The sequence below is a fragment of the Ambystoma mexicanum genome, chromosome 12 (genome assembly GCF_040938575.1).
Source record: "Ambystoma mexicanum isolate Mex_15411 chromosome 12, UKY_AmexF1_1, whole genome shotgun sequence".
In the NCBI taxonomy this organism is placed as follows: domain Eukaryota; kingdom Metazoa; phylum Chordata; class Amphibia; order Caudata; family Ambystomatidae; genus Ambystoma; species Ambystoma mexicanum.
The window spans coordinates 67975653-67989740 of NC_090936.1; the positions used below are offsets into that span (position 1 = coordinate 67975653).

At 43.8% G+C, this 14088-nt stretch overlaps 1 protein-coding gene across 4 annotated transcripts in view; it reads left to right on the plus strand.

Moving 5' to 3' along the window:
- The window catches only part of NELL2 (neural EGFL like 2), an 871367-nt gene that overhangs the window by 364428 nt on the left and 492851 nt on the right, over positions 1–14088 (plus strand). For all 4 annotated transcript variants that reach the window (XM_069628010.1, XM_069628008.1, XM_069628011.1 and 1 more), the window contains exon 11: positions 3607–3709. In XM_069628010.1, the coding sequence (XP_069484111.1) occupies positions 3607–3709 (103 nt within the window). The remainder of the gene's footprint in view (positions 1–3606; positions 3710–14088) is intronic.

The window sequence follows — 14088 nt, forward strand, 5'->3', positions numbered from 1 at the left end:
AATGCTAAGTCGGCTATGAACGGAAGGATGCATTGCTATATTTGCAATGACCGGCAGGATAAAATGCTATGTCGGCCAGGACCAGAAGGATACAATGCTAAGTTGGCACAGACCGGAAGGATACAATGCTAAATCGGCTATGACCGGAAGAATACAATGCTAAGTCGGCTATGACCGGAAGATACAATGCTAAGTCAGCAGTGCCGTGGGATTCAAAGTTGTGAAGCGCTGACTGCTCCCATGTTAGAGAGCAATGCTTTAGTTGTGCATCTATCCACACTCCCACATTCATCAATACGTCCACTAAAGAAGGGGAATTTTATTTTGAAGCTGCAGTGCTGTTATTGGTCTTCTCCCCTGCTGGAGTCTACGCCGCCCCACCTCACTCATTAAGTGTGAAACATCGGAAGAGACGGAGAAGGAAGCAGCTTTTGGATTTCTTAACCACGTAAAGGTCTAACCAATTTTCCCAGTTTTCTCGCCGGATAAGATCAAAAGGAATCTTGTAGGGATAAAATGGAGAGGGAGGTGGGTAGGGTTCTGTATGTTTCTGGCGATCCATTTACATATTCCATTCCCTCACCCACGGACACACATAGACATCCACATGCACACAACCCCATGTCCTGAACACAACGTGGCTTGCTCCAAATACATAACTATTAAACCATTAACCAGACTGGGGGAATAGCTCAGGGGCAAAGCCTTTATCTTGCAAGCAAAAAAACCCAGAGCAACACAGGTTTGATTACTGGTGCTGTGCTTAGAGACTGGTCTCTGGTTTTAAGCATGTTATAAAAGATGAATTAATGAATGCCCTAATTAAATGAAAATTATAGGAGATTTAAAATAAGGTAGGCGTATGATCATCAGATGTAGAGGCAGGCAAACCCCATAGGCGACCAGTAAACAAACCGCGAGGGTGGATGGTCAATTAAAGCACGTACCAAAGGCAAGGTGCCCTCTGGCAGGTCCAAAGGCCCTGCATGTAATTGGACAAATATTTTAAACTGCATTGCTAGAAAGGAAACAAAACGGCACTTATCCTTCCATATTTTCATAAATGTGTAGGTGCACTTTGGAGAATGGAGTGCCGAGGTCTACGGAATTGTAATGTACAATAGAGAAACACCTTGTTGCTTGGAGTTTGATACCGTGTGGGTTGTGGTTTGTGGGTAGTGGCTGCATGCCTTTTGTGTGGAAGCACCCATGTGTTAATCCCCTTGCAGAAGTGTATTAGACTGTGTGACGGATCGAGGGATTGAGTCACTTCCCCCAAGAGGGGAGACCCTTCCTGTGAGGCTAGGGAGGTGAGCCAGCTAGCCAATAATCCCTGTAGAGGTGGCGGTCAGTGGGACCCCCCAGGGAGAGGCTCCCCCCTTTGGGATAACGTCTCCATTGCTGCTTTTTGAAGGCCTCACATAAAAAAGACCGATTTATTTCTGTCGATTTTGTGTAGCGCTCAAAAAGCTGGGGAAAAAAACAGAGCCAAGGTTTTTAAATGTTATTTATGGGGTTCCCCTCCCTGAGCGCTCTTTTATCCCCCCCACCCATCACCACAAACACACACAGATTAATTTCGCCCCCTCCCTTCCTGTTCGCATACATTAGTTTTGCTAGAAACCATATGCCCGAATGTATGCAAATACACTAAAAAAACCAACTATTACATTTATTCAAAAAGAAAGAAAGAAACTCGGTCCCATTGGCAGTTCAGGCATTCTACTAAAAAACACCATACAAATAAATATTCAATTCATCTTAGAGTACAATCTTAGGAAGCAATTTCAGTACTTCCCCCAGGATGTGACAATGGAGAAATGTAAACTCACTTAAGTGCCACTCAGGCATCGTGACCAATATGCATCAGCCTGGAGTGATTATAAGATTTTCCGCCTAAACTCATTAAGACAGTGGCATGTCAAGTACAGATATTTAAGTGTTTCAACTGAAGTTTTGAAACACTGTTTAAACTAAGGGCTGTGGCCTGCTTTGATTGTGTGTGTGTGGGGGGTGGGGTGGGGGCTGGGGGATGCATGGTGCACATGCAAATGAGACCTAGGTAATTCATGCAGCTTTTGGAAGACATTATAAAGTTGAAGCACCGTGAATGTTCTTCAATGGCAAAACTACAATAACAAGCACTGGCTGTGCCATTAGGCATGGCTTGGTAAATGTTTAGAGTAAGGTATTTTTAGTTTTGGAACATAGGTGCTGCTTTTGCGCCACCTAAAAACTAAAGCTACTGAAAAGGGATTGCAGATAGTGTGGATGCACTGCCAGGAGGGGGACACAGCCCGTGGGCATCTTTCAACTATCTAAGCAATCACTATACACTCATGGCCATGGCACGGCTCCCACTACCATTCCATCCATGTCTGTGGCAGACTCTTTTCCCTGGTCTTAATCAGCTCCACTTTGCAGTGCTCACACTGATTATCACACCTATGCCAGCTTCAGTTGATGAACTAAATAGATCTGCTGTAAAATGTCCTATGTACTTAGTAAATTCTTTTTAAAATATAAAAAATGTGTCACACACTACAACATTACAAATGTCTTTTTACAATTTCTATTACTAATTTTGTTGTGTGCAAACACTAACTTGTTCACATTCTGAGCTTTCAACGCTATTTACAAGCCAGGTTGTGCATAATTAGATGATCGCAGAGTATTTAAAGCATGTTTCAGATGATGATATCATGTCGTACTCATGATGTATTTTCCTTTATCGCTGTGACAGATAAAGCAGTCCTCCTTTCCTCAGTCCTTACCTCAGGTGATAGAGGTTATAGAGAGTTGATCCACTTCTCTGTGGTCATTGGCTAGGCCCACCCCTTCCCAGAATATATATTACTCTTTATTCATAATGAATACATTTTACATCATGCATAGGGCGTAGGCAAACTAGAAGCATTGTCCTGATTTCATTTCTTTAAATGGTATGTTGTGCAAATCACATTAATGTGTTCCAGTAACACAAGCTGGAGAAGAGCACGGTTGAGGGGAATCTCAGCAATGATTTGAAGCCGCATGAAACCACACAATCTCTTTTCAAAAGGAAGTGCATAGAAGTGGGTGCACTCCAACAAATGACTGCAGGACCAAAGAAATTCTCCTTTAATCCGCAAGCATTTCTTCATTTTTGAAACCCTCAACCACAAAACACCCACCACACATCTCATTAGATGGTAATACAGCAGTCACCACTAACCATTGATGAATCAACATCTCTATGTGGTTTCTTTTACATTTTTCCAATCCTTGTTCGATTTTGTTGGGTTGTGTTCATTGGACAGTCCATGAGGTGTCTGCAATGTGCAGCTCAATGGATGTTTTGGAATATGATTCCCGTGATCCGTCACCATTGACTATGCTGGCTAAGGTCTATGGGATTTGTAGTCCAAACATCTGAAGAGCCAAAGGCTGCAAAACCTTTTTCCCTTTGGATGCTAATATGAGGCGGCAGCCGACCGTCACAGTCTAACGCATCCACAGAAGTAATGATCAGGTCTGTTCTTATGAAAGCTTCGACTGCCTTCCCATGAAACTGTGATGCATTTGTCATTTAATTCGTAACCTTAATGGTCATTATTTCTCTTACAGGACCAAGTGATGCAGCGTCTGGGGTCTTCCGAATGCCCGGTCTTGAACTGCCCGGAGTCACAACAAATGGTCCTGTTTCGGAGCTGCTGTAAAGTCTGCAAAGGTGAGGCATTGGGAATGCATCAGGAAGGTCCCTGTGGAGGGATTTCCTCAGGATGAGCGAGACAGCTTTGAGTGGTCATTACTGGGTGAAGGATGGGCTGGGTATGATGATGTAAGTGTAGCAAGCGAGGCACACTGCACACACCTCGCCGATTTCTTGATCCTTCACACCGTGAGAATGGTAACTAATTCTTTTAATGTGCGCGTGTACACTTTTGGGTTGCATTGTCCCGAGGCCAGGGGCTTGCCCACACCATTGCCATATCTGCTCCCAAGCTGAGCTTTGATGCGCGAGTAGGCTGCACTTCAGAAAACTGGGCAGGGGAGACTGGATGCAGAAATGGCCAAACCTTCAAAGGTTGTCCAACTTGGTGTATATGTCCTGTAATGTACAGACATTTTTTGTTTGTTAGGGTGTGTAGTGTGGCCAATAAAGAGAGCGGCGTTCAACTTCCATTACTCTCACAAAAGGGATTCTTACGGAACCACTATTACAGACATGTTTCTCAGTTACAATTTTGGCCATCCTAATGATCCCAAAATGCTCTTTGCTTTTATGCAAATTCGCCAGCTTTGGATTGCAGGAAGAGATGTGACCTGGCCTAGTGCCATGCCATCTCCTCACCCCAGCTCGGGAAGGAGAAGAGGTATCCACAAGAACATTTTTTTCATTTCCAGCACTGTCTTACCCTACATACCTATTTGGCTCTGCATACTGCACACCCTGATCCCTAATTGACTCAGTGGGGTTAACTGTGCACATGGCAAACACTGATCCCTAATTGACTCTATGGCTTTGGCTGTGCATACTTCACACACTGATCCCTAATTGTCTCTATAGGTTTGGCTGTGCATACTTCACACACTGATATGTTCCCTTATTGACTCTATGGGTCTGGCTCTGATACTGCACACACTGATCCTTTATTACTCTATGGGTGTGACTCTGATACTGCACACACTGATCCCTAATTGACTATATGGCTTTGGCTGTGCATACTGCACACACTGATCCCTAGTTGGCTCTGTGGGTTTGGCTGTGCATACTGCACACACTGATCCCTTATTGACTCTAGGGCTTTGGCTGTACATACTGCACACACTGATCCCGTTTTACTCTTTGGGTTTGGCTCTGATACTGCACACACTGATCCCTAATTGACTCCATGAGTCTGGCTGTGCATACTGCACACACTGATCCCTTATTACTCTATGGGTTTGGCTCTGATACTGCACACGCTGATCCCTAATTGACTCTATGGCTTTGGCTGTATATACTGCACACACTGATCCCTAATTGACTCCATGGGTCTGGTTGTGCATACTGCACACACTGATCCCGTATTACTCTATGGCTTTGGCTGTATATACTGCACACACTGATCCCTAATTGACTCCATGGGTCTGGTTATGCATACTGCACACACTGATCCCTAATTGACTCTATGGCTTTGGCTGTATATACTGCACACACTGATCCCTAATTGACTCCATGGGTCTGGTTGTGCATACTGCACACACTGATCCCTTATTACTCTATGGGTTTGGCTCTGATACTGCACACTCTGATCCCTAATTGACTCTATGGGTCTGGCTGTGCATACTTCACACGCTGATCCCTAATTGACTCTATGGCTTTGGCTGTATATAATGTACACACTGATCCCTAATTGACTCCATGGGTCTGGCTGTGCATGCTTCACAAACTGATCCCTTATTGACTCCATGGGTCTGGCTGTGCATACTGCACACGCTGATCCCTAATTGACTCTATGGCTTTGGCTGTATATAATGTACACACTGATCCCTAATTGACTCCATGGGTCTGGTTATGCATACTGCACACGCTGATCCCTAATTGACTCTGTAGGTTTGGCTGTGCATACTGCACACACTGATCCCTAATTGACTCTATGGCTTTGGCTGTATATAATGTACACGCTGATCCCTAATTGACTCTATGGCTTTGGCTGTATATAATGCACACGCTGATCTCTAATTTTCTCTGTGGGTTTGGCTGTGCAGCCTCACACAGGGCTCCCCATCCTAGAATTGCCATACTCAGTTGAAATGCTGCCCCAAGACTACGTGTCCCAGGAAGCACTGTGCACGCCTCAGCAGTACAAAGCCTCAACTGGAGTGAATGGCACTGAGTGCACTGGGGCCCACTCAGCCCAGATGCCCCCGCAGACAACATGGTACTGGCAATTTTAGAGGTGCCCCACAGTACCCTATCTGCCACCTTAGGGCGTTGAGAAGAAAAAACTTTGGAAGTGGGAAAGTCAGATAGGAATTACATGTGACCCAAGAAAACTTTCCCAGCCATGCATAGCATTGCGCTTCCTGTTTCTTCATGGCGGGAAGGCGGGACTAAAGTGACATAGTTGCCAACGTGACCCATTCCAATCTGTAGTTGCCTATCCAGTCCTGTTTTTTCTTTGCATTCTGGGACTTGTAGTCTGAGTTTTATAATGGGAAAAGTGAAACTGCAAATCCCAGAATAAAAAAAAAAAAAAACAGGACTGGAGAAGCACCTATAGATTGGAATGGGCCATGTTGGCAAGTATGAAGTGGATGTTTACACCCCCTTCTGGATTCTCAGGTGGTCTCCTTGCAGTCTCAATGCTAGGCAGAGTTTGTTCTAAAGCACTGGGCTGGGCCCACCACCCCCACCACTCCCAGGACTTTTAGGGTGAATGTCACGGAATTCAGTCTTTCCCAACTAACTTGGGGCGCACGATTCACAGGACTACGCAGCAAAGGGTACACAATCTCTCACGCACAGGGCGTCCCACAGGACCACAAGTCCCACATACACTACTCTTGACACCGCATCGAACTCCATACACAGCACTACATGTCCCAGAATGCACCTGCCTCACTCTCTGCAGGTGCCCCAAAGTAGGTCTTTTCTGCAACTGCACTCTTCCACCCTGAGAGAACTCCTTATGCTGGTATTCCCATTGCCTCATTGAAGACACAGCCACACGGGACTACATTTCCCAGGTTACCCCGCGCTTAGCTCAGTGAATAACCCCCATAGAGATGCATGATCCGGAATCTCTGTAGAGTGTACGTGCTGGTACTGCATGGGCACAATCAGGGAACATCTGGCATGGCAAAATGGTAAATGAATGCCAGCATCCCTGTACACTTCTGCACACACATGTATGGTGGGCATTGATTAACTCCACTCAGAAGGCTTCTGGAACCACTTGTCATTTTGAAAATGGCAAAGCATAGTAAATGCGTCCATTAATTCATTTTTAAAAGCAAAAACCTTAATACAATTGTTTAGACAGCGAACCCACTGCCCTCCAGCTGCTTTGCACAGAAACATGCGCATGCATGTCCGGCCGGATTGCATGTGCATGCCAGCGGAGGCACTGTAACCTGCATGCATTTCCCGCTTAGGTTTTGCCCCTGCAAAGACCAGGGGTTACACTGAGATACAGGTAATTGCCGACAGCTGTATGATTCTTTCGTGCCATGGTGTCAGTTTCCATGGAAACCTGGGATTCCCCCCAGACTTCCGTGCCAAATGAACTCTTGGCCCCAAAAGCAATCCAAACAGCACGTGCAGGGCTGCGTACATATCAATGCCACAAGCAGAAGCACCTGCAAGCAGCCCCCTCCCCGATATATACATCTCGTTCCATTATGCTCCGGTACTGGGACGAGGAAGAGTGGGCGTGGAGGCAATGATCCCGAACACATGTAAGAAAGGGGGGGCATCCCCACCATACTAAGAGCTATGTTCATTTTGTGTTATTTATTATGAGTATATAACAGCAGCAGGCAAGGATTTTTATACACATTCCATAATATATATATATATAAAAATATATATTTTTAATTATTTAGTTTATTACAAACTTTAACTATTTCTGTTCCATCCTCCATCGTCACATCAATTCATTCCTTTACAGGAGAGCGCCAGAAGTAGAAGCTGCATAAGAGGAAGAGGAGAGCATACAATTGCTTCTATACATTCCCGTCGCAGTAGCTGCCTGTATAGCCTTCACAATTCATCCTGGTTGTGTGTCAGTTTAAAAAGAATAACAATTCAGTGCTACTCACTGGTGAACCATAGGATAGATAGAATGATTCACAATTGTTGTTGATCAATGCAGAATACTGACGCTGATCACCAGTGGTCGAAGTGTACGAAAAGAAGTAGTGGAACAATGTTCCCTGCTGGCCTGCCATTGGTCCCCACAAACCCCATTGCCACAACCCCTCCCACACACAATACATCCCCCCCAAACACTTGCACCTGCTGTTTAAAGGCATGGTCTAGTAAAAATGTTTATTGTCCCTACGGGTCGGCCATGTTTTTTTAAGCCTAAGTGGCTCGATTTTAGAAAACTTTCCTATGGACCTTACCCGAGTTTTCGTCCATTGAACGCACGCGAAAACAAGCAACAGGGAGCCGCCATTTTCTGATAATCCTATCTTTTCCCCGATCGCCCTGGCTGACCTGCTTTTGCGGCACTAAATCAATTCCCCCGCCCATGATCCTGACATTATCAAAACATTCATATTCCCCGCCTCTCCCCGTGACGTTACTGTGCTGCGTAGGCAAACGCGCCCAGTCCTCTTCTGCGCGACTCCACACAGAACCCGGAAACCAACACAGATCAACTCACAACACAGCGCGCCACAATTCGGAATATGAAACTGTACTTTAAAATGAAACAGCAACACGGGACTTTTGGTAAAGTACATTTATTTGACATTAAATGTTTAGAGAATATTCAGCAATTGACATATGAACTCCGGAAGCCATTTATTTTCTTTTATCTGTATCCGCAATAACTGTTCCGTTTCATCTTGAGTCACGCGCTGTTCCTTTATGGTACACAGGGTGTTCATTTTCGTAAAAAGAATCACTTTGGAAGCACAGTGAACCGCAAGGCTGTTCCATCAACTAGGCACTAGTCCAGCCTAAAGGTTGATATGTTGCTTCTAGCCACTAGTACAGCGTAAGGGCATGTGGGCCCTTGCCGATCGTCCCATAATATGGTGATCGTGCTCCAGTTGTTGACAAGAAGCTGCAGGTGTCTGCTGAAGAATCCATCTGCCGGTGTCTCAAACAGGTGGCAGTGGCAGAAAGGGATCAAATACCTGTTATGAAAACAAAAAAATGATAATTAGTCTCGCTAGCCGAACTTCATTAATATTACTCATTTTATTTATTACGGCCGATCAGAAACTATTTGCTTGCAAGGATAGTTCAATGGAGTATGTTCGTCTCTAAAATCAATGCAAAAAGTAACGAGATAAATCGAGGCCAACACACAATGATAAACGACAGTCTACATATGTGAGGAATGATATGATATATGATATGCCATTTGTAACGCGCCTATACTCAAGTGTTTCTAGGTGTGACGAGGCAGGTGGGGAACAAGGGCAGACAGACAACGATCCTACTAGGCCAGGTGTCTTTCTAATCGCGCATGGGGAAAGGCTGAACATGGTTAGTTGAATACAAATTAAATAATAGGGCCAGCTGGTGGCAAGTGCAAGGTAAATGCCGGGAGAAGTGGCTGAAGGATAAAGAGACAGTCCCGTAGTGCAGGGAAAAGTGGCTGGGCCAAGGACCGAGATCGGTGAGACCAGTGGACCTGCATGTCCATGTGCCCACTACGAACAGTTTTACTTGCTTTTCCTAGCTCTTCATTCATTCATTTATTCATGCATCCATTCATTAAATCTTCATTCCGGTATAAAAGCGTGTAAATATTTTCTTACATTATATTTGAAATTTCCATTGTGTCTATTCGTAATGCAGTCTGTAAAACGGACCGTGCTCTTGACAATGATTTTCCGTATACTGACCTAAAACTGAAACTCGGTCTAGTTTCTGAATTTTCTGCCTTATCGTCTCTTACGTTATTGCGCACTCCCTTCAAATGTAGTTCTTTCGGCATGGTCCCTGTCTCAAGGTCAAAAAAACAATAGACCCTTATACTTCCAGTGCGACCTGTGGGCCTCATCTGGGCGCTGTCCTTCGCATTCTTTATTTGCAACATCACGTAGTATAGGCATCTGTGAGAACTTGAAGTTTAGAATCCGTCTATGTAGTGCGCCTCAATGTGCAAATGCGAACTGGCTTCTCTCCCAAATGCCACGGGCCGCTTGGCTGGCGCGTTCTAAGTGCCCCAATTTTGTCCCCGTTGTCTGCGAGCTTTGCAGCCCAAATTGAGACATTTAATTTTTGGCGGAAGGTCAGGGAAAGTATAAAGTACCACAGGAGTTGAGTTAAAAGTGAGATTTGTTTGTTTGTTTTATTATTTGCAATACGCAAGCCTCCACTCCGTTAACAGAGCGCAGCATTTACATTTACATGAGATGAGACATGAGAAAAATATATACATACACATATATGAGGTGAATAGAGAGAATTCAAAGATGACACCCAGCTTGTTCGCCACCCATGATGGTGAAGGTAGGGGTTAGGGTTACAGGTACACTGTACAATAACATTTATTTACAAAAAGACAATCGTATTGCAATTATTTAAACCGGGATTTGTACTTCACAAGCAGCTGTGCTTCGGGTGGGCATGACACAGTCGCAATGTTCGGTGGCAATGGATCACTGCTCTGCACAGAAACGTCCAAAATTCCATATCTGTGCTTCTCTAACACAGCAACAATAAGGCCTTTCACAAAGTCGAACTGCATTTCATCATAGACTGGTTTGATCACCCATTGCTTACTTCGTTTTGAAAACACCTTAGTGTAGCGAGGCATCCTTACTTTACCCCTAGTCCTAGATTGTTCACGTCCGACATTGCTGTTATGGGCCAAGACCGCTAGTAGAGTGCGATGTTTCATGCCCCGAAAGCTAAAATGCAAGCGCTTTGGCCTGTACTTTAGGCACATATTGTGGAACACCTCCAAATCTCCTGTGTGACAGAATTATGTCAGTCCTCTCAAATCTCTTGATAGAGTTTTGTCGAAAACAATCTTCTCAATGGCTTTGTGTGTCGGTGAAGATGGAATCAACCACTTCTTCTTCCGTGCCTCCTCTGGGGACAAAGGGCCATGTTCACATTGGTGGAAATGTTCATTTGCTGTCCAGCGGTGAACGTTGGTACAGTGGTGCATCAGTGACCGCCATTTTTCAAGTAGTATTTCCACTGACCCCTCACAAGTTTTTGAGCTCCACCAAAGATGGTTGGTGATAGAGTGTGACCACTGCAAAATACTTTCAAAACCTTTTTTTTTCCCTGCAGCCGAGATTTTCTTATTGATTGATTTAGCAAGATGCCATACGTCAAATTGATGTTTAATATGTGGGAACTGCTCTCTCATTGTCTTGGCAATAGAAACGTGTCTATCCGTGGCTATGAGGTCGATGTGCATTCCCCTCTATTGTAGATATTCCACTGATTTTATAAAACCTAGTTTCTCCATGGCCACTGAGGATGTACATTGTGTTACCTGCACGACCACCAAACTCACAATTTTCTTACTATCCATGTCCTGAAAGTGGTAGGTGCAGTACTTGGCAGAAAATCCAGGGCTGTCGCACTGTCCATCGCCGGCTAGCCTGAATCGTTTGCCTTCGAATGTACTTGCTAGAGACAATTGTTCAATTTTCCAAGCATCACTAATGGCCGGAAACAGATAATCACGTTGGTATGTGTAGTACAGCGCTTTAGAAATGAAATGGAGTCCCACAAACTGAAAGAAAGCCTCTAACTTTCTAAAACTGGAGCCACTAAAAAGTGATGCAGCTGCACACAGTAGATTGCCTGCTGGCAGTTTCCCCAGCATCGGTTGTGCAGACCATGACAACCTATGATTTAATCTACAGGCGGCATTTATTTTGACGTTACTGCCTTTTATTCGACGAGTCACATTAATCAATGGCTTCCCACATACTTTCCCTCTAATGGAATGCACACATTTCAGCATACTTATAATTTCCATCAAACAACTGTTGAATACAATGTATTTGCTCTCTTTCATTAGACTGTCATCCTGAGTCAACGTTGTTTCGGCCTTTGACGTTGTGGAGATTTCAACACATTGGAAAGTAATATCGCTGATATCAAGTTCTGATGCGTCTATGGATGCTGCGGCTGGTTCATTCTCTGTCATTTCAACATCTATTACTTCGACATTGATGGGAGAACACAACAATGTCAACAGGTTTTTTGGTGGCAAATTTTTGGCGGGTGTAGATTGTGTTAATTGATCTGCAACTACTTCAGAGCTATCTTCAATACATTCAATAACATCTTCTTGTGGTGGTGCGGTCGCACTGTAGCTATGGTCCAATGCAACTTTGCTGTAGTCTCCAAACACAATTAATTCATGTTCTGGCCATTGGACATGAGCATCTCGAGCCTGAACACGCCTCGCCTGAATTAATAGTTCCTCCATAGTGTACACGGTCTGGCAAGCCACATCTCTCATTCGCTTCACTGTCTGTGTGTGTATAGTTCTGACACCCACGGGTAGCTGGAGGAGAGATTGAAAAAGGGATGTTCAGTTTAAACACAAGATGGAGTGTAGTAGAATTGACTGGAAAAAAACATAAAATAGTCCCCAGCACAAACATTTTTTTAAAGTTATGAACTGTTTGTAACTAACCTTTTTTTGTTTTTTTTTCTTTGCAACTTTTTTGACTGGACCTTCAACATCTGCACGCTGTAGCTCCGATTAGTTTCCGCATGTCCTCCCTTCCTCTTGCGCTGCAACGACTATATTTTCTGTATCCGCATAGACAGCACGGAATAAGGCTCCATCCTCTCCCTGAAACATAGTACTTTCATTACTATGTATCAAAATATTGTTAGCATAAAACACACGTGAGGACGAACACACAGGTACATCTCAATAGCCAAATACGATTTAAACATTGTGTGCAACAATCAAACGACAAGTATTCGACCAGTGATGATCTATTTCGATGGAACTGTCAGTATCCATACCTCTGGCTCTGCATGGACTGCCATGAATGGTTGTATTGGAGAGGAGGCATCCGCATCTCCCTGAAACACAGTACTTGCATTAGTATGCTTTTCAATATTGGAAACACAACACACACTTGGGGTCGACGGCACAGGTACATATAAAGAGATAACCGCAAATGATGCATTGTCCAAAAGAATCAAGGAAAATCCAAATATGATCACATTACATCGACTTATTTCAACAATTCCTTTACATCTGCATCATCTAAATGAGATGTTGTGATTGTGGTGGAAGCTCCGTCGTCTCCCTGAAACACAGTACTTGGATTAGTATGGTTTTCAATATTGGAAACATAACACACACTTGGGGTCGAACGCACAGGTACATATAAAGAGATATCCGCGAAAGATGCATTGTCCAAAAGAATCAAGGAAAATCCAAATATGATCACATTTCATCGACTTATTTCAACGATTCCTTTACATCTGCATCATCTAAATGAGATGTTGTGATTGTGGTGGAAGCTCCGTCGTCTCCCTGAAACACAGCACTTGCGTTAATAGGGAAGAAAGTATAGCAAATGGAATCACGTTATATGATCACGCATGCTGGAGCTGTCATTATCCATACCTCGTGCTGCTGAAGAATATCTATGGATGTTGCAAATGTAGTGCGCACTTCCGAAAGCTGTTGCGCCGATTCGTATACTTGAATGTCAGGCTCTGCATCAAGTGCAGGGGTTGACGCTCCATCAACTGCCTGAAACATAGTACTTGCATTAGTGAGGATTACAATTGTGAAAACATAACACACACCTGGGGTCGACAGCACAGGTACATATCAATGGCTAACCACGAATGAAACATTGTGTAGAACAATCAAACAACAAGAATTCCAGCTCTGATGATGATGCTCGATGGAGCTGTCAGTATCCATACCTCCTGCTGGTGAAAAACATCTAGAAATATTGTAGATGTGGCGGACGCTTCAGCATCTCCCTGAAAGACAGTACTTGCATTAGTATGGATAACACTAATTATAACTGAAAACAAACACCAGTGGACGATAACTAAGGTGTATATCATTTGGAAAGCAGTAACCAAACATTCGGTAAAATAATTACACGATAGAATAAAACTATTACTTGACATGCATAAAACAAGTATGTAGCGGATTAGCCTAGTAAGATTACCTGATACGCGCTAGAAGTGGTTGAGAACTGCGACCATGTGAAGGATGTAGAATGTTCTTGCTTCAGATTCAAGGGATAGTCAAGAAGTTGTAAAGGTCAATTAATGATTGATAATGAAATGCCAATATTAAAAATAGCCATGTAAGCCGACAGAATACTTGAAAAATGCTCAATACAGCACAGTTCCCTGTCCCCATATATATATACATTGCGTTTTTGGGTTATGAAATCGAAAAAGAATATATTGATAAA